Below are 23,157 nucleotides of genomic sequence, written 5' to 3'. Positions count from 1 at the left end.
ATTTTTAAAATACTGGACAGGATGACTGTGTTTTTATTACTGCTGTAATGATTATGATTATTCTTGTCAGGATTCTAGGAGGGTAGTTAGGGGGTATATGGATAAAGTCTATCCTCAATTCACCAGTGTCCTAGGAAAGGTCTAGTTTGCATTATGTCTGGTTTGGGGCAAAAAAGAAGATACCAATATTATCAGAGAAACCATTTTAAACGATAAACTTCAATTCTCTCATTTGCTCTGCATAGGCTTATTTAAACAAAAGATTTGAGATAAGTTTACAGAGTAACCCAGAATGTTTTTCTTGGAGCTTAGCCATTATGAGTCAAATAACTGCATTTGTTGAATAAATGAATACGGTTCTTTGAAATGCAAGCTTCATTTATATTAACTTGACTTTCTCCTTATTGTTCTCACACAGTGTGGTCCTCATTTTGGGAGACCTACATGTGGTAACAGTTTCAGCAACTGCTTATTACTGAAGCTGAGATATATACTTTTTAACTTATTGAATAAACAAGGGATTTGGGTTTTAAATGTCAAAAGTCACTGCTAAAAAAAGCTCACAAATTAATGGTGGTGCTGTAAATTGGTATAACTCTGGAAAATCGATTTGGAAATATGTAGGGAAAGCCGCTAGAACCCCCAATTCCCTCTGGCCCTTTAAACCAACAGCTTCCAAATAAGCTGAGGACCTCATTTTTTAAGTCTATCTGTCTGTGAAGATGTTCCTTTTGACATTATTTATACATAATGATTAACAGCACAGGCTTTGGAGTCAGAGTCCACATTTCAAATCCTTATCTCTACTATTACCGGTTGTGTGACCTTGAACAATTACGTAATCTCTTTAAGATACCACGTACTAACCTTCAAAACCTTACAGGGTTTTGTTCATGTTAAATAAGATAACGTATGTCTTGTGCTTAGCACCGTGCCTGGCATACTTCCCTAAATAGATGGTTGCAAACATAATTCCTCTATTAAAGTCATGGGGACAGTTGTAACTGAAAGAGATTGCTTCTTCACTATAACCAGAAGCAAGTTTACCAGTGTTGGCCTGCTACTGACGTTGGGGCTGCAATGACATTGTCGTTGCTGTGGGGCCTGTCCTGCACATTGAAGGATGCGGAGCCTTTATCCACTAGATGCTGGTAGCAATCCCCACACCTGTCCCATCCTCCTACCTCCCACCCCTTTCCCTCTCCCACCCCGTGACAACCCAAAATGTTTTCAGATGTAGCCAAATGTTCCCTGGGGAGCCAGACTGCCCCGACTGAGAACATGAAACTGTACATTATTAATAAAATCATGTGCAAATATTTGCGTGTAAAATGAACATATTTTTTTTAGTTTATAAAACTTTAATGTTCTTGCTTTTATATTTTTCATCTGTTTATTTATGACCTCTGAGGCTTACTGGCTTTGCTGACTCCGTCATTGTACTTGTGACTATTGTAAGAATAACTGAACAAAAGAAAAAGAAAAGCACAAGGTTCAGCAGTGATTTGCTTTACCAACCAAAAATAATGGAAAATTACCTAATAAGTGGGAAATGTAGTGTGAAGTAACTTGTAGCCCTTTTTTCTTATTGTTAATTGGGGTCATGTTTAGCAATAAAACGGCATATTTTTGTTCTTACCTACAAAGTTGTTCATTAATCACTTAGGATTTTTAACACATGAAATGTACTAAAAGAGATCCTGTCTTGTTTCATACGGATGTTTTCTAGAGTTCTGAGTCGTTGAGATCGTGGCATAATATCCTTAAAATGACACCTCTGCGTTCACCTCCAGTAACTGTCAACAAATTGATTCTTCTTTGGTTGTAAAAAGGAAAAGATGAAATGAGTAAAGGAAGAAAAACCCGGAATTTTGGACTCGAAGGGACTTCAGAAATTTTAATATGCTTTACTGTTTTAATATATTCCTTCTCATTGGCATGCGGTGTAAACTAGAGCCTGGGAAATTTAAGTGAATCGCCCAGGAGTGTGGACGTGCTAAATAACTTACTGATTTTGTTTCAAGATAATTTACTCAATTATTCAAACAGTTTTCTTGAATGTTTCCTATGTTCTAGAGTAGATGTTGAGGGTAAAGCTATGAATGAGATGTTCTTGGAGCTTTTGGACTAGTGTATCCAAAAGGGTTTGTATTTATTAATATTTCTACTAGCAGCCCAGACACTTCTTCTCAAGTCTTTCCCCAACAGTCTTCTGGTGAAGAACAGGGAAGGTCAATGACACATCTAGAAAGGTGGAAAATCTTTGACTCAGAGCAGTTCAGATTTCAATATAATCCTGACCTAAAGACTGACCTTGACCCACTGACTGCCTACATTTCTCTTCTGCTGCTTATCACCTGTAACTCTCCTCAAACACTACTTTAATCATGGCCCATTTTTCTAAGATGGTTAAGACCTTCAGTTTCACCACTTCCAGGCTCGGAGACTGCTGTCAAATTGCCTTTCTTTCGTCCACTAAACCATGACAGTTTTCAAAATCCTTCACCTTTGCAAGGAACCCAAGTCCACTGAATAATCCCTTCCAGCTACGACTTCGCCATTTGGTGCAGTACGGGAGCCCCCGACTGATTTCCAACCTACCGGGGGTTCTTTAAACCCTCCCTGGCTTATAATAGTGTTGCTTCGCTTTGTTGGCATGGTCCTAATTCAGGGGCTTTACATTTCTCACTGAGACTATTCTGACTGCCTCCCATCTGCCCACTTCATTGGCGATACCACTAGATGGCTTTTTCTATCATCAGGCTTGACCTTGTTTACCTCCTATTGCAGGGGGAGGGAAGCAGGATTCCTTCGAACTGTCTGCCCTGTGTCTGCTTCTGGGTTTCTTTAAATGACTCTGGGCATTCCTTATGTCCAAGTTTACTGCTTTCATAGGATTATCAATTCAAAAACTGTTTCCTTAGGACTTAAGTTTTTATAGATTCTAGAAACGGGAGATTCTGTTGTTATTTCCAGCACGTGAACAATCAAGTACGGTAATTTCCTCTGTGATCTAATTGTTTAGATGTGTTTGTTTACAGCTTCAGTTAAGTGTCTGCACTTCAAGTGGCACTTTCTAGATTTTACGTGACTGTTTCAAATAAAAGCGTTTCCCAGACTGATTCCCCTTCTCATTCCATTCCACGATAAGAATTTCACTTTAGGATCATTCCCTATTGGAGGCAACAGAACATAGCATGCCCTGTATGACTCCATTGGTTGTCTGGGAAAAGGTTCTTAACAAATCCATTAGGCAAATTTTCATCGGGCCCAGTACACAGTGCCTTCTTCACCTTCAAAACAAGGCACCAGGCTACACCCAGTTGGACGTAAATCAAGAATTCATTCGCAAGTTGTAAAACATTCCCTCCCAACTCCATGTAAAAGCAGCCAAATAAAAACCATAGTTGCTCAGGACTCTTGTCTAATTTTAATCCCTATTTTCAACCCAAGACAGGTCCAAAAGGGTTAAAAGTCAGTGGTAAGTTCCATTTGTTGCTGCATGTACTGGGGTATATATAAAGGTTGCTAATTCTGGAAACACAGTGCCTATCTATAGCAAGCAATCTTTTATACAGAACTGGAGAAGGAGTTCTGTTTACACTCTTCTTCTGCAAATATGAGAAACATCTAAATAAACTTTCAGAAGAGAAGAAACACAGGAGAAAGAGTCTTGGGATGTGCCCCTGGTATGTGGACACCCCCCACCTTCTATCCCCTATCTTACCACCCCCACCCCCCACCCCATGGAGTTTGCAGCAGTTTCTAGAAATACAGAAAGCCACAGGGTAGGCCTAGCATTTCTTCCTGGAAACATCTCTTGAACGTGAACATTTGGATAAAAAAGCATTGGGCTACAATTAGAAGTCCCACGACAACACAAAGACAGGCAAAAGGAATTTATGGGGTGGGGATGGTTGTCACTCTTGGAAGGGACTCTGGAGGGGTTCCCTGGAGTACCAGCAGTAACATATTTTCTTGTGCGGGTTACTCAGGTAAGGATCTGTTTGAAAATTCAGTGACCGATTCCAATTAGTGCAGTTGTATGTCTATGTAGTATTTCAATACAAAGTTTAAGAAAGTTACAGATATGTAGGAATGTGATTTTTTTTAATAAATTTGTAAAATAAAACATGAGACTTCAAAGAAACGCTGGCCCCTTCAGTTCCTTGCTCTGGCCCCTTTTCCTCTGCCCAGGGTCATCCGTGGTATCACAGTGCTAGTTCTGAGTCTCCAGCTTTCAGGTTTCGAGGCCCTGATTCTTAACGACTCGACACTGGTGTTCTCAGTATCAAGTCCGTATCCTGTACAATGATAGTTATTTCAATATTTTAGAAACTCTGAAGTATGGATGTATTTAGATCAAGACCAATGACTAATATGCTTAATTTATAGTAAAAGATAAACTCTTAAGCCCTCTACAAATCTAGACCAGTTTTCTTCTGTGTGAGTTTTTTGTTGGTTGTGTAAGTAGGCTCCACGCCCAATGTGCGGCATGAACGCACAACTCGGAGAAGAAGAGTCACATCCTCTAGGACTGAACCAGCCAGGTGCCCCCCCAATGAGTTCTGATGAGAGATCATATTGGGATGTTCTGATGTGCTCATTATGATGCTCTCGCGTGACTGACCGAAAGGACTCACGATGGAAGTTTTGTGAATCTGTCACATGTGTTTCTGGAATAAAAGTGAAATGCAGTTTTTCTGTTATTCTTATTCTTCCAAACAAACATGTGATATTCCTACCATTTACAGATTTTCCTGGACTTAAAATGGGGTCAAGTCCCAATAAACCCACTGTTCGTTGAAAATACTGAGTTGAAAATACATTTGATACGCCTAACCCACTGAACATCAACGCTTAGTCTAGCCTACCTCAAATATGCTCAGAATACCCACACTGCCTTTGGTTGGCCAATATCATCTAACGCAGAGCCTGTCTGGTAATACGGTGTTGACGGTCTCATGTCGTTGACCGAACACTGTACTGGAAGTGAAAACCAGAGCATCAGCTGTGGATCAGCTGTGGACCCTTGCGACCGCGGGGCTGACGGGAGCTGCAGCTCGCCGCTGACGCCCACGAGAGAGCACAGTGTATACCTAGCTCAGGAAAAGATCAAAATTCAAAATTCAAAGTACAGTTTCCACCCAATGCAAATTACATTCACACCCATCCTAAAGATGAAAAATAGTAAGCAGAACCAGAACCACCATGTCGGGGGGACTGTCTATATTCGGAATCACAGATAAAAACAAACCAAAGCTAACAAAAGCTTACCACATTGAAGCCTAATAATGATATAGCTACATACTGTATTTACTTGTAGTTTATTACCCCAGTGAATACTATTACTAAAAATGGCCATGCTTTTTTTTTTAAGTAATAGAAGTCCAACTAATTCTATTACTTATGGAAAACAATAAATAAATAATATGGGAAAAGTCTGCCAAATAGAACGAATAATCAGCAGCTATTAGGATGCCAGAGGGTCTCTAGGAAACCATCATATTCACCTGGGAACACACAACATTCATTCACCAAGATTTTTTAAAAGGCCGAATAAAAAGCTGCTTTTCCAGACCCCGAAGGCTACATATTCCATGATTCCGTTTTTATGACATTCTGGAAAGGCAAAACCACAGGAAAGAGAACAGGTCAGGATTTGCCAACAAGGTAGTAAACACTCTACAACTGTCAGGACACACGGGACTGGATACCCAGAAGTGCATATGAATTTAAAAATAAAAAAAAAAAAGGAAACTTCTTCAAATTCAACAATATTGTGTAACAGAATGGGTCTCCTTCATTGTAAATGGATACATTTAAAAATTCCACTTTGCAGTATAACAACAGAATTTTTCATTTGAGAAATATTAATATTCACTACTTTTTTGATGAATTCAAACACATTTATAGAATCTCATCATTAAAACTTCTCTTTCAGTATTAGATAACATACATACCAAAATGTTACTGCCCCTTTGCTCCAAAATCTAGAGTATTTCAGAAAGAAATTGTGAGAAGCACTAAATATACAGACTATTGTATTATGACTTAGAAGTCCCATTTTCGGGGCGCCCGGGGTGGCTCTGTCAGTTAAACATCTGCCTTCGGCTCAGGTCATGATCTCAGGGTCCTGGGAGTGAGCCCCACATCAGGCTCCCTACCCAGCGGGGAGTCTGCTTCTCCCTCTCCCTCTGTGCTCTCTCTCTCTCAAATAATAAATAAAATCTTTAAAAAAAAAAAAAAGTCCCATCTTCGTGACCCAATTCAGTTGCTACATCAGGTGACCCAAACAAATCACTTCACCTTCCTGGGCTTGGTTCCTCTAAACCTAAATGATGGGACTATATTTCCAACTCCAGAATGAAATTAACCCATTCCACTTCACAAAGTCATTGTGTTCTTCTTGAAGTAGCTGTTTCAAGTTTTTACTCTTTCTGGTATGTTTCACTTACAAAAACAAAAACAAAACCTATCCCCAAAACCACATTCAGTGAGCACCTTCCGTGAGTCAGGAGTGGCACTACAGGCTTTAGAGCTCTGCTGGAGTTGTAGGTTACTAGTTGCAGAGTTACGGTACAGTTAAGAGTTTCTACTTGAGTCATTTCTTCGAACACGTGCCTCCTTTCCCATCACCACCGTGAGATCAGCAGTATCATTCCTCGGCTGAGGAAATGAAGTTTGCAGAACTGAAGGGATCTGCCCGATATCACAGGCTAGAAGCAGCCAGGATTTGAGCCCCCTCCCCCCACATTCCTCATTCTACCACAGGTCTCAATTCCATGTGGACCACTGGAGGACTCTGAAGGTAAACGAGGCCACGTCTGTTTCATTTGGCACAGTTCTCACTCCACGCATCCCTCTTGGGACACAATGGATGGAAGCAGACAGGGAGATGGACCTGATGACCCTTCCTGAGACACCCTGTTTCTTTTCTTTTTTTTTTTAAAGATTTTATTTATTTATTTATTTATTTATTTGACAGAGATAGAGGCAGCCAGCGAGAGAGGGAACACAAGTAGGGGGAGTGGGAGAGGAAGAAGCAGGCTCCCAGCGGAAGAGCCTGATGTGGGGCTCGATCCCAGAACCCCGGGATCATGCCCTGAGCTGAAGGCAGACGCTTAACTACTGAGCCACCCAGGCGCCCCATGAGACACCCTGTTTTATCCTGGCTCAGGTGCCCCCTCATTCTGATGGAAACAATACTGCATTTTCTTTTCCAATCGGGGCAGAGAGAGGAGATTGAGATTATCTGGAAATTGCAGGTACCCTCGAGTCAGGATGTCGACATTGACAAAGGATTATTGTTGATCACCCGCGTTTCTTCGTACCTAAGCATGAACTGACCACCAAAAAATGATGTACGTGACACAAACACTCTCACTGGCCAGTGTCATACTGTCAGTTACTCTTTTCCTCTCATGTCCCCACACAGGAGAGTAGTACTGGAAGCTGGGGAGAGGGGGAAATTCAAGCTGATTTTGTCTGAGTTCTAGAAAATCTTCCAGATCCTTTGGAGTAATCTCAGAAGCCTCTGCATCACGGAAAAACTGTGTTTTTCCAGTACCTGTTGTCTCTTAAGGAGGACAACTGGGTGGAATAAAAACAGAAACAAACACCTAATAGTATTTATACTTACCAGGCACCATTTTGGGCAACTGATACGTATTACTACACATAATTCACTTACAGTGATAGGTACTATTATCGTCCCCATTTTACAAACACAGAAACTGAGATTCAGAATGATTACATCATTTGCCTCCAATTGTATACACTAGGAATCTGCAAAACTGCATTTGAAGCCAAGTAGTCTGGCTCCAGAGGGCCTCCTTCCCTCCCCCACAGTTATATATTACACTCGCCTCCGTCTAGCTCAGTGTTATGGGCGTGCCCAGAAAATACTCTCCAAAAACAAGGAGAAATGTGCTATATTAAGACAGCCAGGCAAATGGGGATATTGTGTTAGTACTCAGTAACTAACATCCTCATTTGGTTAGAATTTTACAAAAAAAAATCACCTCCACCCACTGCCAGTGATGACTGGCCTGAGTTTTATTAAGTTATGGCAGGAGGGGTGGTTGGCATCTAAACATAGACGTAGGGACTGTGAGGGAAAAGGAGGGAAATTCATTGCCCAGAGGCCATTGTTCCAGTAATCCTATACTGGAAAATGGGGCAGGATGGAAATGGTCATAGAATCAACAAAGGCTGAGCTGGGAGCTACTTTCTTCATCATCTTGTAAATTGCTGGTATTGTCTCCATTTTACAGATGGGTCAACTGAAGCCCACACAGGGCAGGTTACTGCATGCTCCAGAGTTAAAGAAACAAAAAATGCAGAACTTTTTTGAGATCACCCACCCCACTTTCCTCATTTTACTGAGGAGGAACCCAAGGCCCAGGAAAGTTACGTGACTTAGCTAAGGGCAAACAGCTAATCAAGGACAGAGGCTAGAAGATAATTTTACAGTGTGCATATCTAGGTCATTGGCCTTTCTTACGTGGTCCAGTGCCTGGAGTTTGAAGAACTTATAAAAAGGAAAATAAAACATTCATACCAGGCTTGTAACACTTACTGTCCATTTATTTAGTCAACTATTTTTAGGGGTACAGTGTGAAGTGTTTAAAACACTCAAAGGCTATAAACTGCTGTTCTAATTTTTTTTTTTTTTTAAGATTTACCTATTTATTTTAGACAGAGAGGGCGAGACAGCATAAGGGGCAGAGGAAGAGGGAGAATCTCGAGCAGACTCCCCACCAAGCTCAGAGCCTGACTCGGGACTTGATCCCACGACCCCAACCAAGATCATGACCTGAGCCGAAATCAAGAGTCAGACACTGAGCCACCCAGGCGCCCCTGCTTTTCTAATTCTTGAGTGTCCTTTGGGGTCATCCCAAACTCTCATCCTTAGAGCCACCCGAGATTCTTCTGGCTCTTTTACAAACATCTTTGAAAAGAAATACTAGCGAGTCAGAGGCACTGGTGTGAAATGCATTATTCTACATGTATATACAATGGGGAGTGAAACTGAATCAGAACTCCCCAATACACAATTCTTAGTTTTTAATAAATTCCCAAATACCTTCCAAACTTTCTCTAATGTCCTAAAACCAAAAATTAACTGGGATTCAGGTCAGTCGTGTAAACTTGCCCAGTGTCAGACCAGCCGTCACCTGACGAGGCTGGGATGCGAAGTCGGAATTTGTCCCTCCGCACAGTCCTGCAAGATGAGAGGAGCCCTGTGCAAAGCCCAGAAGCTTGAAACCTGGGGAATCTCAGACGAAATCACACATGCAAAAAATTAACAAGATGACTGAACCCCCCAGGGAAGGCTCTGCCAGAACCAGTGGTCATAGTAAATACATTAATACAGAGCCGAAAGCGAAATATCCTTGCATCATTTCCACAAACACACAGGGACTCATCAAATAAGAAGACTGTCTATTTGTCCTTTTTTTTCTTTTCCTAAATAGAGGAAGTGGATATTCAACAGCAACAAGAGATGAACAAAAGTATCTCTAAACACCGCACGTGGAAGGGTCTATCCCACTAAATCAGTGTTACTACTCCTAGTAACATACTCCTCCCATTTTCCCTGCAGGAAGAGGAGGGCCAAGAGAAGGGAAATGTTAACAAGCATTATTCTGACTCTTGCTCCTAAGGCTTAAAGAGTTTGTAGATTCAGCTTTGTCCACAAAAAAAAAAAAAAAAAAAAAAGGAAGACGAAAATACAGTCTGGTTGATGTAATATATCCTAGAAGTTTAGGCTGGATAAAAAGATTTTCACTTTTCAGCAAATCATTATCATGGGATATGTAGAAAGCCTCAGCCTGGACTACTGGAATTTTATATTTCCTTTGAAAAGAGGAAGCTACTCTTTCCAAAAAGCCTGAAAATTATAGAGTCAACGCAATGATTTTTCATACATTTTGTTTTCTGGCTTTGAGTTTGTGTAGTATGTTTGTAGTTGCAGAAACTGGTTGATGAGCACAAGAGGGTTACGGTGCTGCGTGCTGGTGAATTTCCTATGCGAGTTTATAAATTATCCCTGTGTAGTAGCTAGGAGGGGCAACGTTTGTTTTAACTTTGAGGAAGTTGAACACCCAAAATGGGAAGGATGTGGCTGCCAGCAAAAACCTGTATAGAATGATTGTGAAAAAACTCTCGTTTCTTTCGGGTTCTGGCTGTGCTGATTTCCTTTTCTGAGAAACTGTATTATGCTCTAAACAAACACCATGTAAGTCCCTTCTGGTGCGCGGTATGCTTTCAGAAAACAAAACCACCTATGAATCCCAATTCCTGTTCCTCGCACCTGATGTGATCACAAAAATAAAGTCCTGAAGACACTACTGACATCCTTTGGATTTTTAAGGAAACGCTTCTCATGGATAATACACACTTAGCAATATTCACGTGAGGACGAAGTGAGCTGTTTTCGTGGTTTCAAAAACTACACTGGTTACATTAAGGGAAATCAAAATTGCAAAGAGTAAGTAAGTAAGTAAGTGCCCATCCCAACACTTACATTTCCCTGTACTTCCTCCTGGTTTTCTTTGGGTGTATCTACATCCAGTTGTATATGGTGGTGGAGGTATGGTGTAGACATCCTTTTATAGTAAAAAGATATTTAAATTAATTTTATTTAACACCTTGAGGATCTCGTTGTTTAGGCATTCTATGTCACATTAAGGTTTTCTTTATATATACTCATAGTATTAAGTGTGTTACTCACTTGGCTCTCAACTTTTTCATTTAATTCTCAGAACAACTTATTTTTTTAAAAAAATTTTTGTTTTATTTTTTTAAGTAATCTCTACACCCAACATGGGGCTCGAACTCACGACCCCAAGATCAAGAGTCACGTACTCGACCAACTGGGCCAGCCAGGTGCCCCTCTCAGAACCACTTATTAAGTAGCTGTTGTTATCAGGCCTGTACAGATGAGGAGTCTGAGGTTAGAGCTACCCAGGTCACCAAGCTAGTAAGGACAAATCTCAAATTCATTAGCGGGTTTGCCTCATTCCTGAACCCTGGGGATATTTGCTCAATAAGAGTACTTTCCCGTCAGCCCTTTGCACACCACTTTTACAACATCCTCTACATGCAGCCAACACCAACCGTCCAGCTTTTCCTGATATGCCCTCACTTTCCTTCGTTCTGGTGGCTGCCTTTTTTCTCAGTCAAGAGAGTCTCTGATGGCAATCAGCAGAACCAACATTTGCTGCAAATCTATAAATGGGCTAGTCTCTGTCAAAAAGGGTCTAGATCAGCGGTTCTCGAAGTGTGCTTCCTAGACAAAAATCATCAGGATACCCTGGGAGCTTGTTAGAAATACAGATTCTGGGGCTTGCTCCAGACCTCCTGAATCAGAAAGTCTGAAATCAGCAATCTGTGTTTCACCAGGCTCTGTCCCAGAACCCTACACCATACGCATGACCTTACTTAATACTTATACCTTCTCTGGAAACTAAGTGCTGTTTTATTATTCCCATCATCACAGATGGGTCAACTGAGAGTCAGCATACATTAAGGCCAATCCCATTTAGTCAGCAAATAATAGGAGCCAGGGCTTCAATTCTGTTTGTCGGGCTCCCAAGTCCTTTTCCTAGTATCATGGGGACTCAAAGGCAGATGGAAGGGAATGCTGTTGTAATGGCTCAGAGAAACAGAGTAGAGATACTGATGTTACAGAGATAATTTTGACACTGATTATATATCTATTAGGGCTTTGATATACAAAATATTTTATGTTACTGCTTAAAGAGTCATTGAAATGCAATATTATGTTTTTGTTTAAAATAAAGGCAACGGTGGCTTCTAGAAAATATTTGTCTTATACAATTGGTAGACAATGATGACAGGGTGAAAGAATGTTGGACAAATGGTCTTGCCAGTCCTGAAGTGGTAGCTACATTAATCCTTTCTGCCAGAAATCAAGTCATGTTAAGCTCAGTGGCTATGTACCAATCATAATGGTATTTATATTTAATTAAATCTTCATATATACTTTAATCCAATTTCTTCTGTCTTGCATAATGTCGTTCTAGAGATTAGGAATTAAAAGCTAATTAAGAGCAGTGTTTCCGGACTACTTCCTTCACAGGGGTGGGGAGCAAAGAATGTTTGGGCATAGACTCCCCAATAAAGATGATCCAAATAGTACAGCAGAGCCAATGGCTGGAGGCATCATAAATGATCCTTCAACTGCCTACAGCTTCAGCAGAGCTTAATTATGCAAATAGTAGGCAACCTGCCTAAGGTTTCTCTACCAGGAACTCAACATTTTATGATATAAATTCATCAATCTAGGCACTCAAGAGCCAGGATGAATTGTAAATTATAAATCTTCCCCAAATTCCTGGCCCAAGAAGAGCCCAGAGCCCTTTTCTAATAGAGGTAAACTGGCCAGAAGGCCCAAATCACTGATATAATATTTTAAAAATCATGTCCAAATTTATTATGTGTACTTAGTATTACCTGGCTACACAAAAGTGGTATCATTTTATTTATTTTATTTTTTTTGAGAGAGAAAGCACGTGCATGGTGGGGGGCACAGAGGGAGACAGAGAATCTTAAGCAGGTTCCACGCCTAGCCTGACACGGGGCTCGATCTCCTGACCTGAGCTGAAATCAAAAGTCAGACGCTTAACCAAATGAGCCACTCAAGTGCCCCTAAAGTGGTATCGTTTTAAAACTCTTTAAATGGATAAGAACCCAGGGAAGTTTCTATTTTATATAATTTCTCCTTCAATCAGAATTTATCTCCATATTGACAAAAGAAGTGCCAGTGTGGATTGTCACCTGGACACACACAAACTCAGCTTTGTTAGACCTGCCTGTTCTGATGACATTCATGAAGACAGGACTCCACCAGGCCATCCATGTTTCTAATTCTCCGTCATTGGTACAACTGGCATGACTGAATGCATCCCTTGTGGTTCTACAAACAGACTTCTAAATTTAGGCTGATGTACAGAGCACACAATGCATACTTTGAAAATGACTGGGACGGATCCAGCCCCGCCCAGATTTAAGGGCCTGGTAACCTTTCCGTGGAGAACACATACCTTCTCAATGGCTCACTGTTTACGTTCGCCGGGAGCTACACCTGGAGAAATGTTTCAAGTTTCTTTCTATTGTTGTCTTTTCCTAACCTTTCATTTTCTTATACTCAGGTGTTTTTTTTTTCCTAATCCAGTAGCTAAGAAGTAGCCTAGATCAAATTAAGACAGTAGAAGCCCACTGCGTGAACCGTGAGTAGGCCAGGAAGAAGTACTACCAGCAGGACTGGATGAGCACCAGGTTGTGGGAGAAACTCAAACCAGGTGCAAGTAAGGTGGGAACTAACTAGAGGTGCCCACATAGGGTGCTAGTACTTTCTCTTGGAATCAGAAGCGACCGCATGATGGGCTCAGGGTGACTACCTGGAAACCAGATTTTTTTTAAGGAGGAACTTGGCCCTATTCCAGCTGGAACTCTGGGGCTTGCCAATTCTGCAAGGTCTTTCTGTTATCTTTCTCTTTCTCTTTACTGATATCACTTGTGCGATTTAGCTCTTGTGGAATGATACCTCCAAGCAGTATCTTACCTCCTGTTTCTCTAATCCTTACTATCAAATATTCGCCCCACCCCACCCTGAGATAGGACACTTTTTATACATCCTTCCAAGCTTCTCCTAACTATCTAGCCCCTCCCCCAACCTACCCCACAGCCATCCAGCAAGCCACAAATCCTCAAGTCGGGCACCGTGGTAGGTGGTAGTACAGGGTAGGGATGGGGAAGACAAAGATGGTCGTCCCCTTAAGGAACCCAAACACCGAGGGGGTAGGGCAGAGGAGACATGCACTTAAAAGGAAATTACAATCCAACGCTGGCAGCAGGGGCCTCGAGTAGAGGAGAACCCAGAGTTGGGGTACCAACCATCCGGGAGGTAGGTGATGGGAGATGGCCCCAAGAGGCGCCAGCCAAGGCGGATTGTAAAGGGATGGTTGTAGGGATGTCTCGGAGAGGACATCACGAAAAGCCACCACCCCCCACACAAAAAAATTAAATGAAAACTGCAAAGTGTGTAGGGCCAAGAAGTTGCTGGAACAGAAAGTCTGAGACACCAAGTAAAAAGAAATGAAAGTAGAGAGATGAGTGGGGGGGGAGGGGGAGAGGAGGAGGAGTCAGGTCATGGAGGTCACGTCACAGTAAGAACTTCAACCCGATCCTCCCGATGATAATGAAAAGCCACCGGAAAGCTTGAAGCAAGGAAACAACAGATACTCATTCTACTAACCTGTCTGAGAGTCCGGTGCACTGGCCATTGTTGGGTTCTGGGAAGCAAAGGTCCCTGGCAACTGCGTTCCACCAAATTGTTTGGGCCCCAGATTATAAAATGCTTTATAAAATGCTTCCAAATAAGAAAAACTTAAGCATTTCAATTAAAATTAGCTTCCTAAATATCTGCATACGATCTATGTAAATAAAGAACACATCTGGTAGCCCTTTGTTTCTCACAGACAATAGGGTACCTAAAATAAAGATTACTTCTCTTTTTCTGCGTATTTTTGTGGTGAACTTAAAAACGGTACATGTAAAATGAACAAGAAATGCCTGGCTGGCTCAGTCCGTACAGCGTGTGACTCTTGATCTTGGGGTTGTAAGTTCGAGCCCCACACTGGGCGTAGAGATTACGTAACAAAAAAAAAAAAAAAAAGAATTTAAAGAAAAAGAAAGAAGACGTCTACTCATCGTAAAGACAAAATTTTCAAGATACTTGACATGATTAGGTTCAAAGTCTCAGCTTGGTTGCTTCTCCCCTCGCCAGCCTTCTGTAAGAATATTAACCGAAGAACACCTCCCATTTCCACTGGTTCACCGAAGAAGAGCCAGACCAAGGCCTGTTCCAGACGGGGACTGAGGAAGCTGGCAGAGAAGCCTGTGTGGGGTTGGCAATCAGTTCTAGCAAGGACTCCAGCTAGCACACTGGCCCTGCTAAGCCTCAGCATGTTTACTGTGTTCACACCACACACACACACACACACACACACACACACACACACACACACCAGCACCCCATATTCCTGCTAACCTTATTTCCAGCCTAAGTGGTCAGGTGGAGCTTACTTCCACTGTTCTCCCCCTCACCCTTCCATCCTTACCCCACCCCCTTTCTGGGATTCTGCAGGGAATTTGGGGAATTTGCTTTATTTATTTATTTTTTAAAGATTTTCTTTATTATTTGAGAGAGAGAGTGAGTGCGTGGGAACAAGCAGGGGGATGGAGAGGGACAAGCACACTCCGCAGTGAGCTTGGAGCCCAATGCAGGGCTCCATCTCAGGACCCTGAGATCATGACCTGAGATGAAATCAAGAGTCAGACGCTTAACTGACTGAGCTACCCAAGAGCCCCAGGAATTTGCTTTAGATATAGGAAAGAAGAAATGATTACTCCCTCCTTTCCCGGTGCAAGTTCAAACTTCAGGTCACAGGAATCCAGGATTAGATCCCAGCTTTGCTTGGACAAGCTGTATAAAGAGGAGGGTATTACTTCAATCTCTCTAAGCCTCCTTTTCTTCCTCTGTATAGAAGGAGGACAATGATTATTTCTTATCCTTGAAATGATGTAGAACATACAACCGAAACAAACTAGATCAACCAGAACAATATTAGATGCCACCTACAGCATATTTACATGTGTTTAAAACAGTCCTTTGCAAACAATAAGAATGAACACTCACTACACTCTGATAAATGTTGGCTTACTCCCGCTCCTACAGGTCTCTCTGATCTGACGATTTAGTAGCCCTCGGGATAGAATGTCTGTTTCCAGTCACCTTGCCTGTCCTCTTTCTGCTCTGAGCAGACTTTCGTGACCACCACTCCAATTTGGCTCTTAGGAATGCTGCATATTAAGAGTCACTGCTCTGAATCTACTTTCGGCTATGAAGGTAGCTTCAAACCGCACTCAAATGTGTCCATGGTAACAATACTCCATGTAAGAGCAGGGAGGGAGTCATTTCACATATGGCAGGCATAGGGCCACCCGCACACAGGGCTGATACTCACAGCCGTGCTGTCACAACAGGGGAAACTCGTTTATTGGGACATCACCAGGAACAGGTGCTACAGGTCACACAGGTGTTCTCAGACAACATACAGAAAACAGAATTTTGAAAAGAAACTCAGTCCTGAATCAAAGAGGGAATCTGGTGCTGTTTTCTGTGTTCAATTGTCCGGCATACCTTGGCCCCCTTTCCAAATGATCATAAACAATGGAAAAGACCTCACAGTCTATGAAATCAAGAGACTGCAAAGTGGAATTTCCAATAATTGGTGACTTCGAAATTGAGAATTTACTTTGGATCAATTCCAGCTGTTGATCGACTCTGTGTATTCCAATTCATTTTACCCATTCTTCTTGACAACAAAATATTAGACTGTTTTTGTTGAACTGAGTCGGCACTTGGTTAGGTCTTAGATTAGAGACATTTAACTGAAGAGATAATTGATCAACTTCGAAAGAAGATTCACAGATTCTAAAAGCAGCCCCACCAACTTTGAGCAATGACTTTGAGGATGAATGGAATACTGTGTGACATGCTCTGAATGGAATACTGTGTGACATACCTATTTCAACTCATAAATTCTAGAATGCTTATTAAAAATCAATTTCAACACATCATAGCTGTGCTTATCAAGGACGATGAAAAGCATTCATTCACAAGGCTGAGTTAGTATATGTCAATTACACCTCAATTTAAAAAAAAAACGCAAACAAAAGACTGAGCTACGCGATACACGATCAAAGACAGCTTTGCCAGAGCTCCTGCAGCTCTGCGTACTTCTTAGATCACTATATTGCACACAGTTACAAGACAGCAAACTGGCATGAAGCTGGTCACTAAAAAGCAACCAGATGATGGTTTTCTAAGCACTAAAAATTTTTTTTCAAGTAATTTCAAAGGAGTCTGTTCCCTAGAAGTGTTGGACAAGAGTGAACTCAAGAAAAAATTGGAATGGAAATCGGCACATACCTGGAATCCTATTAAGTGTCACCCAGAAATGTTCATCCGGGCTGTAAGTATCTTTTGACCAGTGTAGTAGATCAACGGCCCTTTTGTCATGGAAGACAAAGTTGACAAACTCTCTGGTAAGGGCCACATAGGCAGTGCCAAAGTAGATGGTCAGCTGATGTGGAGGTGAGGTTTTCAAAATATTAGTATTTTTCACAAAAGAGCCATCTTTGCCTATGTGCTCCTGGTGGACGAATTTAGTCCGCTTAATTGCGTGAGCTGGGGGCAGCACCCCCGGGGTAATGTTTTTCCCTTTAAATCCTTTCAGATACTGAATTATCTCCCTGTTGGTTTTCAGGGGGAAGTCTTGCCCACACGTGTTGATGGCGTACTTCCACGGCACCTTGGACGCAGTTAGGTCTTTGAGGCAGTTCAAGTCAGCCTGGAGCCGGGAGATGCCCCCGTAGACCACTGGCTCTATCTTTGAGGCAACAAAAGCATTTTGGAAGCAACTCAGTAACTGCCACACAGATTCCTTAAACTCAGCTGTGGCTTTCTCATCCACATGGACGCAGTAGACATTTTGGGGCATGTAGACAGCCCTGAAGAGCCTTTCAAAAGTATCAAAGTCCTTATGGATGACCATGACATAAGCCAAAGGGAAAGCAACCTCTTCTTCCGACAGGGGGCTGGTGATGTAGTGGTTCTGGATTAGGTAGTCCTTACACGGGACACTCCCCAGAGGTGATGACAAGGTCTTTCCCCACAAAAAAGTTGACTTACCTTCTAAGGCGTAATCACAGGCATCTATTCTAAAATACTTGTGACTGGAGCCATTCAGCGTCCCGAAACTCTTTGGCAGGTGTAACTGGCTATTATAAAGTATCACGAAAACAACCACACTGAGCAGAGTGAAAGCAAAAAAGCAGTACCTCCAAAAGTTCATTATTTTCACTTCCTTGGGGAAGGAATCTCTCTCCAGGGATTGAGAAATGACCAGACCCTGAAAGCACACGTGTGAAGAGGTTGAACTGACTTCTCTTCCCAGTCTTGAATTTCGGCAAGCTGCTCCCGAGGGCTGGAGTCCTTCAAGCCTCATTGACCGTCTGCTGCGGCGTGGCGTCCATCCCCGCGGCGCCGGCCGGAGGAGAGATGCTGCTCCAGCCCGCACTGCTCTTCTGACCCTGGGTGCAGAATCCCCAGCAGCCAGCCGCGCGCCGCGCAGCCCGGTCCCGCCTCCCGCCCGGACCTCCTCATTTGCATACGAAACTCAAGGGGCGGATCTTAGCAAATTACGTTCTGGAACGGACTGACGGGTCCTTTTCACCCGGGCTGAGTTTCCCTCGCTTCGCCCCGCCCCCCTTCCATCCCGTCTCCTCCGATCTGCTCTCCCTGCGCTTCTCAGGCGCTCTCCTCGGCTTGGAGAGTGAGTGCTTCTACTTTTTCTGCCTCGCCCCGCAACCTGCTAGCAGCCCTTGGGAACCACGGCATTTAGGACTTCCGCCCCTCGGCTTTGTTCGTCTTCCCGTTTCTCTGCCCCTCTTTAGCATTTCAGTGTTATTTCTACCTCTGGGCACACAGACACAGATAAGAAAAAACGCACTTGTAATAGGCGTAAGTAGAAGATCATCAACGGCCGAGGAGTCTGTGGCGAGGTGGGTGTTCCCTGGGTTAAATCAGACAGTCTGATGGTGTTACCTCGCATATGCATGTGTGCGTAGGCTACGGAAGAGGGGAAAAAAGAATTAAACGCTTGGGGCATGAGATGAGGGCAGAAGGATGCGAGCAGTGAGTTGTAACATTAAAGGGTCTGTGTGGATGACATAAATGAAATAAAACACCTTAGTTTGCGTGCCAGAGGGAAAGGTGAGAGTCATTGTTCCCAGAAAGTTGGTTCTCATTTCACACAGAGCTTCAGAGAGCTTGAACTCCTGACACCCCAGTATCTACAGTATGTGGAGTGACTCGCCCCTGGTCTTTCGCAAGGTCTGACATCTTCAGATTTGAGGTCATTTCATCCAAATCAAAGAAGTCTGCTTCCCACCCAGCCCCCTCTTCTCCCACTTCCTTACTCTGAAGAAAAAACAAAGGCTTCAGGGCTGCTGCAAAATTCCTGGAAGTATCAGTCAGTGTAACCCAGGGGAGGCAGGAAGGGAAGCCCAGCAGGTCTGGTCACATTGCACAGGAGCTGTCGCTCACCTGGGCCGGTGCTTGGAGCGCTCAGCAAATGCGGAGTGCACTGTAGACTTTTGAGGGTGGTAAGGACACTTCTGGGGGGGAAGTGACTTGTCCAGCTAAAAATAAAAAATTAATTGTGGCAGCCACAGTGGTAGCTAAAAGTGGCCTGCTCCCCTCGCAGCCCGCAGTCACCCATCCATCCTACCTGTCTGGGCACCATGTGGCCCTGGGAGCAGCTGCCTCTGTCAGGAAAGTGTTTGGTGTATGATGCAGCAATCTCCCTGCCCCCTTCCAATCCCACACCCCCTCCCCCTTAGCTTACTAGCATTCACGGAGCTCATGAATGACAACAGTAGCTTGGAGGTGACCAATATTGATTTGGAAACAGACCCAAAGATCATCTAACGCACCCCTTATTTTGCAGATGAGGAAATGGAAGCCAAGAAGAATATTTTTTTCCAAAGTCATTCAGCTGGACAGAAGCCAGAAACCTTCATTCTGCAGCTCCCTTTCCAGTCTATTTGGCTTCAAATCCCCGCTGGTCAGTGACCGGCTACGAAACCAGGGTAAAGTTACTTAACCTCTCTTAGCCCCGGGGTTCTTTATCTGTGAGATGAAAAAATCACAGCAGTTCCCATTTCGCGTGGTGTGAAGAACGGGTAAATGAGATGATGCTTGTTCTGGGTTTGGGTATACGATCACAAGTGTTCACTACACATTACCAGTTACCGTTGTCATTTCTCTTTTGAAAAATACCCAACATTTCTCACCGTGTGAATGAACTGATATTTTGACTTCTGTTCTTAGTAATGGAAAAGAGAAACATTTATCCTGTTAAGGCTTCCCATTGGGTTGATTGATTCCCACTGAACACGAGGGGAGGTTAAATCTTGCTCTTTCCCTCCCATTGCTAGCCCTTTTGGCCCAGACAAAAAGTAGAAATGTGGCTATAGAAAGGGAAGAACTGAACCGTCCATTTGGACGCCTTCACTTCCCTTCGTTCTAGTGGAAGTGAAGCTGGTGGAGGAAGGGAAAGGCAGGGCTAGTAAGTTCACGAGTGGCAGCGAACACTTGGCCAAGGTGTCATGGACATAGAGGGAGTGTGCGGACCTCAGGGAAGAGCCTGGGTCCCACCTAAAGCAAGCAGCTCCCTCTCAGTGCTGGCTATTAATGCCATGCTGGTCATAGGGCCAGTGCTGCCAGCTTTTCAGATATTTTAAGAGAAGTGAGAAAGCTGAGTTTTATATATATATATAAATATGTATATATATATATATATATCCCAAACTCTTTCAATGTTACCAAGTCGTGAACACATTTGTAAGACACATGCGTGTACATTCACTCCCGAAGACTGCATTTGGGCCTAAGGATGCCGGTTTATCGTCTTTGCTTTCAGCATTAAAGGTCATGTATTTTGAATCCCTCTTGAGACTTAGCCTATGGACTCTTAGCTTAGACATAATCATAACAAACTGACTCAGAACTGAACAGATTAAAAGTCACAGATGAAAAGAGGGATGTAGCACTGGGGATCGGGGCACCCTGTGGTCAGCGAGAAGGGGCGGACAGAGGGTGAAATAGGTTCCAGAAAAGCTCCAGAAGCAGAGCATTGCACAATCATTCCATTAAAGGATGGCTGACAGTCCTACAGCTCGGTGACCATTTTATTACTGTCGACAAGGACCTCCAGTATTGTAAAATATCAAATAAGTTAATGTCACTATGAAACGGCTGGACAACCGTACAGATCACTGCAAACATTGGGCCAACCAGACTTTCTTTGAAAACAAGCAGAGTACTAACATCTAGCGAATAGGAATATAAATGTATTTCTATATTTTATGCATATGTGCTGCAGATGTTATTTAAAAAGTCATTTGTAGGGGCGCCTGGGTGGCTCAATCTGTTAAGCATCTGCCTTTGGCTCAGGTCAAGATCCCAGGGTCCTGGGATCGAGTCCTGCATCGGGCTCCTTGCTCATTGGGGACCTGCTTCTCCCTCTCTGTCACTCCCTCTGCTTGAGCTCTCTCTCTCTCTCAAATAAATAACTAAAATCTTTTTAAAAATAAAATAAAAAGTCATTTGTGAAATATGTTTATTCAGAATCTTTTTTTAATTAACCATTTTCTGCACAAAAGGGGAGGCTTTTGGTTATTTAATAACCTCACAATTATGACAAGAATTTTTCCCTGAAAGTATTAGGCAATTATGTTGAACACATGATCCTATATCAGGCATCAGCATTTTTTCTATAAAGGGCCACATAGTAAATATTTTAGGCTTGTAGGACTTTTGTTCTCTGATGCAACCATGGAGAGCTGTTATCACAGCATGAAAGTAGCCATAACACTATGTGCCTGTGTCTTGCTAAATCTTAATTTATGGACACTGGTATCGAAAGTTCATATAATTGCCATGTCACCAAATCATCTTCTTTTGATTTTTTCCCCCAACCATTTAAAAATGTAAAGTCGCTCTTTGTTTGCAGACAGTACAGAAATGGGCCAGGTTTAGCCCAGGGGCTGTATGTAGTTTGCTGATCTCTGTTCTAGATTGCAGTCTGATCCTCCAGGCCCACATTTTGCCGTATTGGAGTCTTTGCAATCACCTAGAATTTCTGTATCTTTACAGATAAATGCGGAATGAGGGCAGATAGCGATGTTGGTCATCCTTACACCTGCATGAAGCTGCTTCCACCCACCCTCTGGGTTACAGTGAGGGCCCTGGATTACAGGCTTCAGTGTCCTTCTTTCTTCTAGAAAATGGAGATGCTAAGAAGACTGACCTCATAGGGTTCTAAAGAGATTTCTTTCTTTATCTATATATTTATTTATTTTAAGATTTTGTTTATTTATTTATTTGACACAGAGAGAGAGAGAGAGACCACAAGCAGGGGGAGTGGCAGGCCAGAGGAAGAAGCAAACTCCCTGGAGTCATCAGGGAGCCTGATGTGGGGCTCGATCCCAGGACACCAGGATCATGACCTGAGCCCAAGGCAGAGGCTTAACTGACTGAGCCACCCAGGCACCCCAGGTTCTAAAGAGTTTTAAATAGTTTGGGATGTAAAAAGAGCTTAGAACACACCTTGCACATAAGAATGACTCAACACATCTTAAGTCATCTCTCTGTTGGCAAACTTGGCTCACCCAGGAAACCACCTGCCCCGTCCGCCATCCTAGGTACGTATAGTAAAGCCGAGCAGCTGTACTTGAGGGGTCATTCTGCCACCTAAAAGATCCCGAAGGTTAGGCAGGAGTCTTCAAGGCCACTGTTATCATCATGGGCGACATTGGCCTCTTCTGCCCTATCCCCCTGCCCCGGGGGGGGGGGGGGCGGCAGGTACCCTTCATTCCCAGCTGCAGCCCCTTCCACCCATTTTCCAAACCACATCCAAATGGTTACCCACCCCGCAAAAAGGTTATGATAGAGACAAATACACAGAATGGTGGGGAAGACTGAGGCTTTGGAGCAGGGTTTAAACAAGGCTCTGCTGGGGTGGCCCAGCCGGTTAAGCAAGATTCTTGGTTTGGGCTCAGGTCCTGATCTCAGGGTCATGAGATTGAACCCACCATCGGGCTCAGTGTGGCATCTGCTTGTGATTTTCTCTTCCTCTCCCTCTGCCCCTTCGGCTCATGCACTCTTTAAAATGCATAAATAAATCTCTTAAAAAAAACCCGAGGCTCTGCTGCTTACTACATGACCCTGAAAAAGTCTCTTGGAATCACTTTGCCTTAGTTTTCCAATTTTTAAAAAAAGAGTAGTCTATCCAATCTGGCTAAGAGGCCTTCTTCCCCTCCTGCTATGTATGCCACAGAGCACCACCTCATTCTTCTGGGGTCACACTCCTTTTCTTACTTCCCTAACAGTAGCATTCTTCGGGTAGCCAAGTTCTTTCCCCTTCTGGGCTGAATTGCACACAGAAACAAAAGCAATTCTAATTCTAATCACCCACACAAAAACAAAAGCAAAAA

The 23,157-nt window shown here is 43.0% G+C and overlaps 1 protein-coding gene across 1 annotated transcript in view; it reads right to left on the bottom strand.

Moving 5' to 3' along the window:
- Positions 1 to 18,254, bottom strand: part of LOC103664926 (glucosaminyl (N-acetyl) transferase 2 (I blood group)) — a 31,012-nt gene extending 12,758 nt beyond the window's left edge. The window contains exon 1 of the mRNA XM_008692822.2: positions 17,027 to 18,254. Coding sequence (XP_008691044.2) covers positions 17,027 to 18,104 — 1,078 coding nt within the window. The 5' untranslated portion in view covers positions 18,105 to 18,254. The remainder of the gene's footprint in view (positions 1 to 17,026) is intronic.
- Between the last annotated feature and the right edge of the window lie 4,903 nt (positions 18,255 to 23,157).

The sequence above is a fragment of the Ursus maritimus genome, unplaced genomic scaffold, assembly GCF_017311325.1.
Source record: "Ursus maritimus isolate PB19 unplaced genomic scaffold, ASM1731132v1 scaffold_30, whole genome shotgun sequence".
Taxonomy (NCBI): Eukaryota; Metazoa; Chordata; class Mammalia; order Carnivora; family Ursidae; genus Ursus; species Ursus maritimus.
This window is presented reverse-complemented; position numbering and strand designations above follow the sequence as displayed.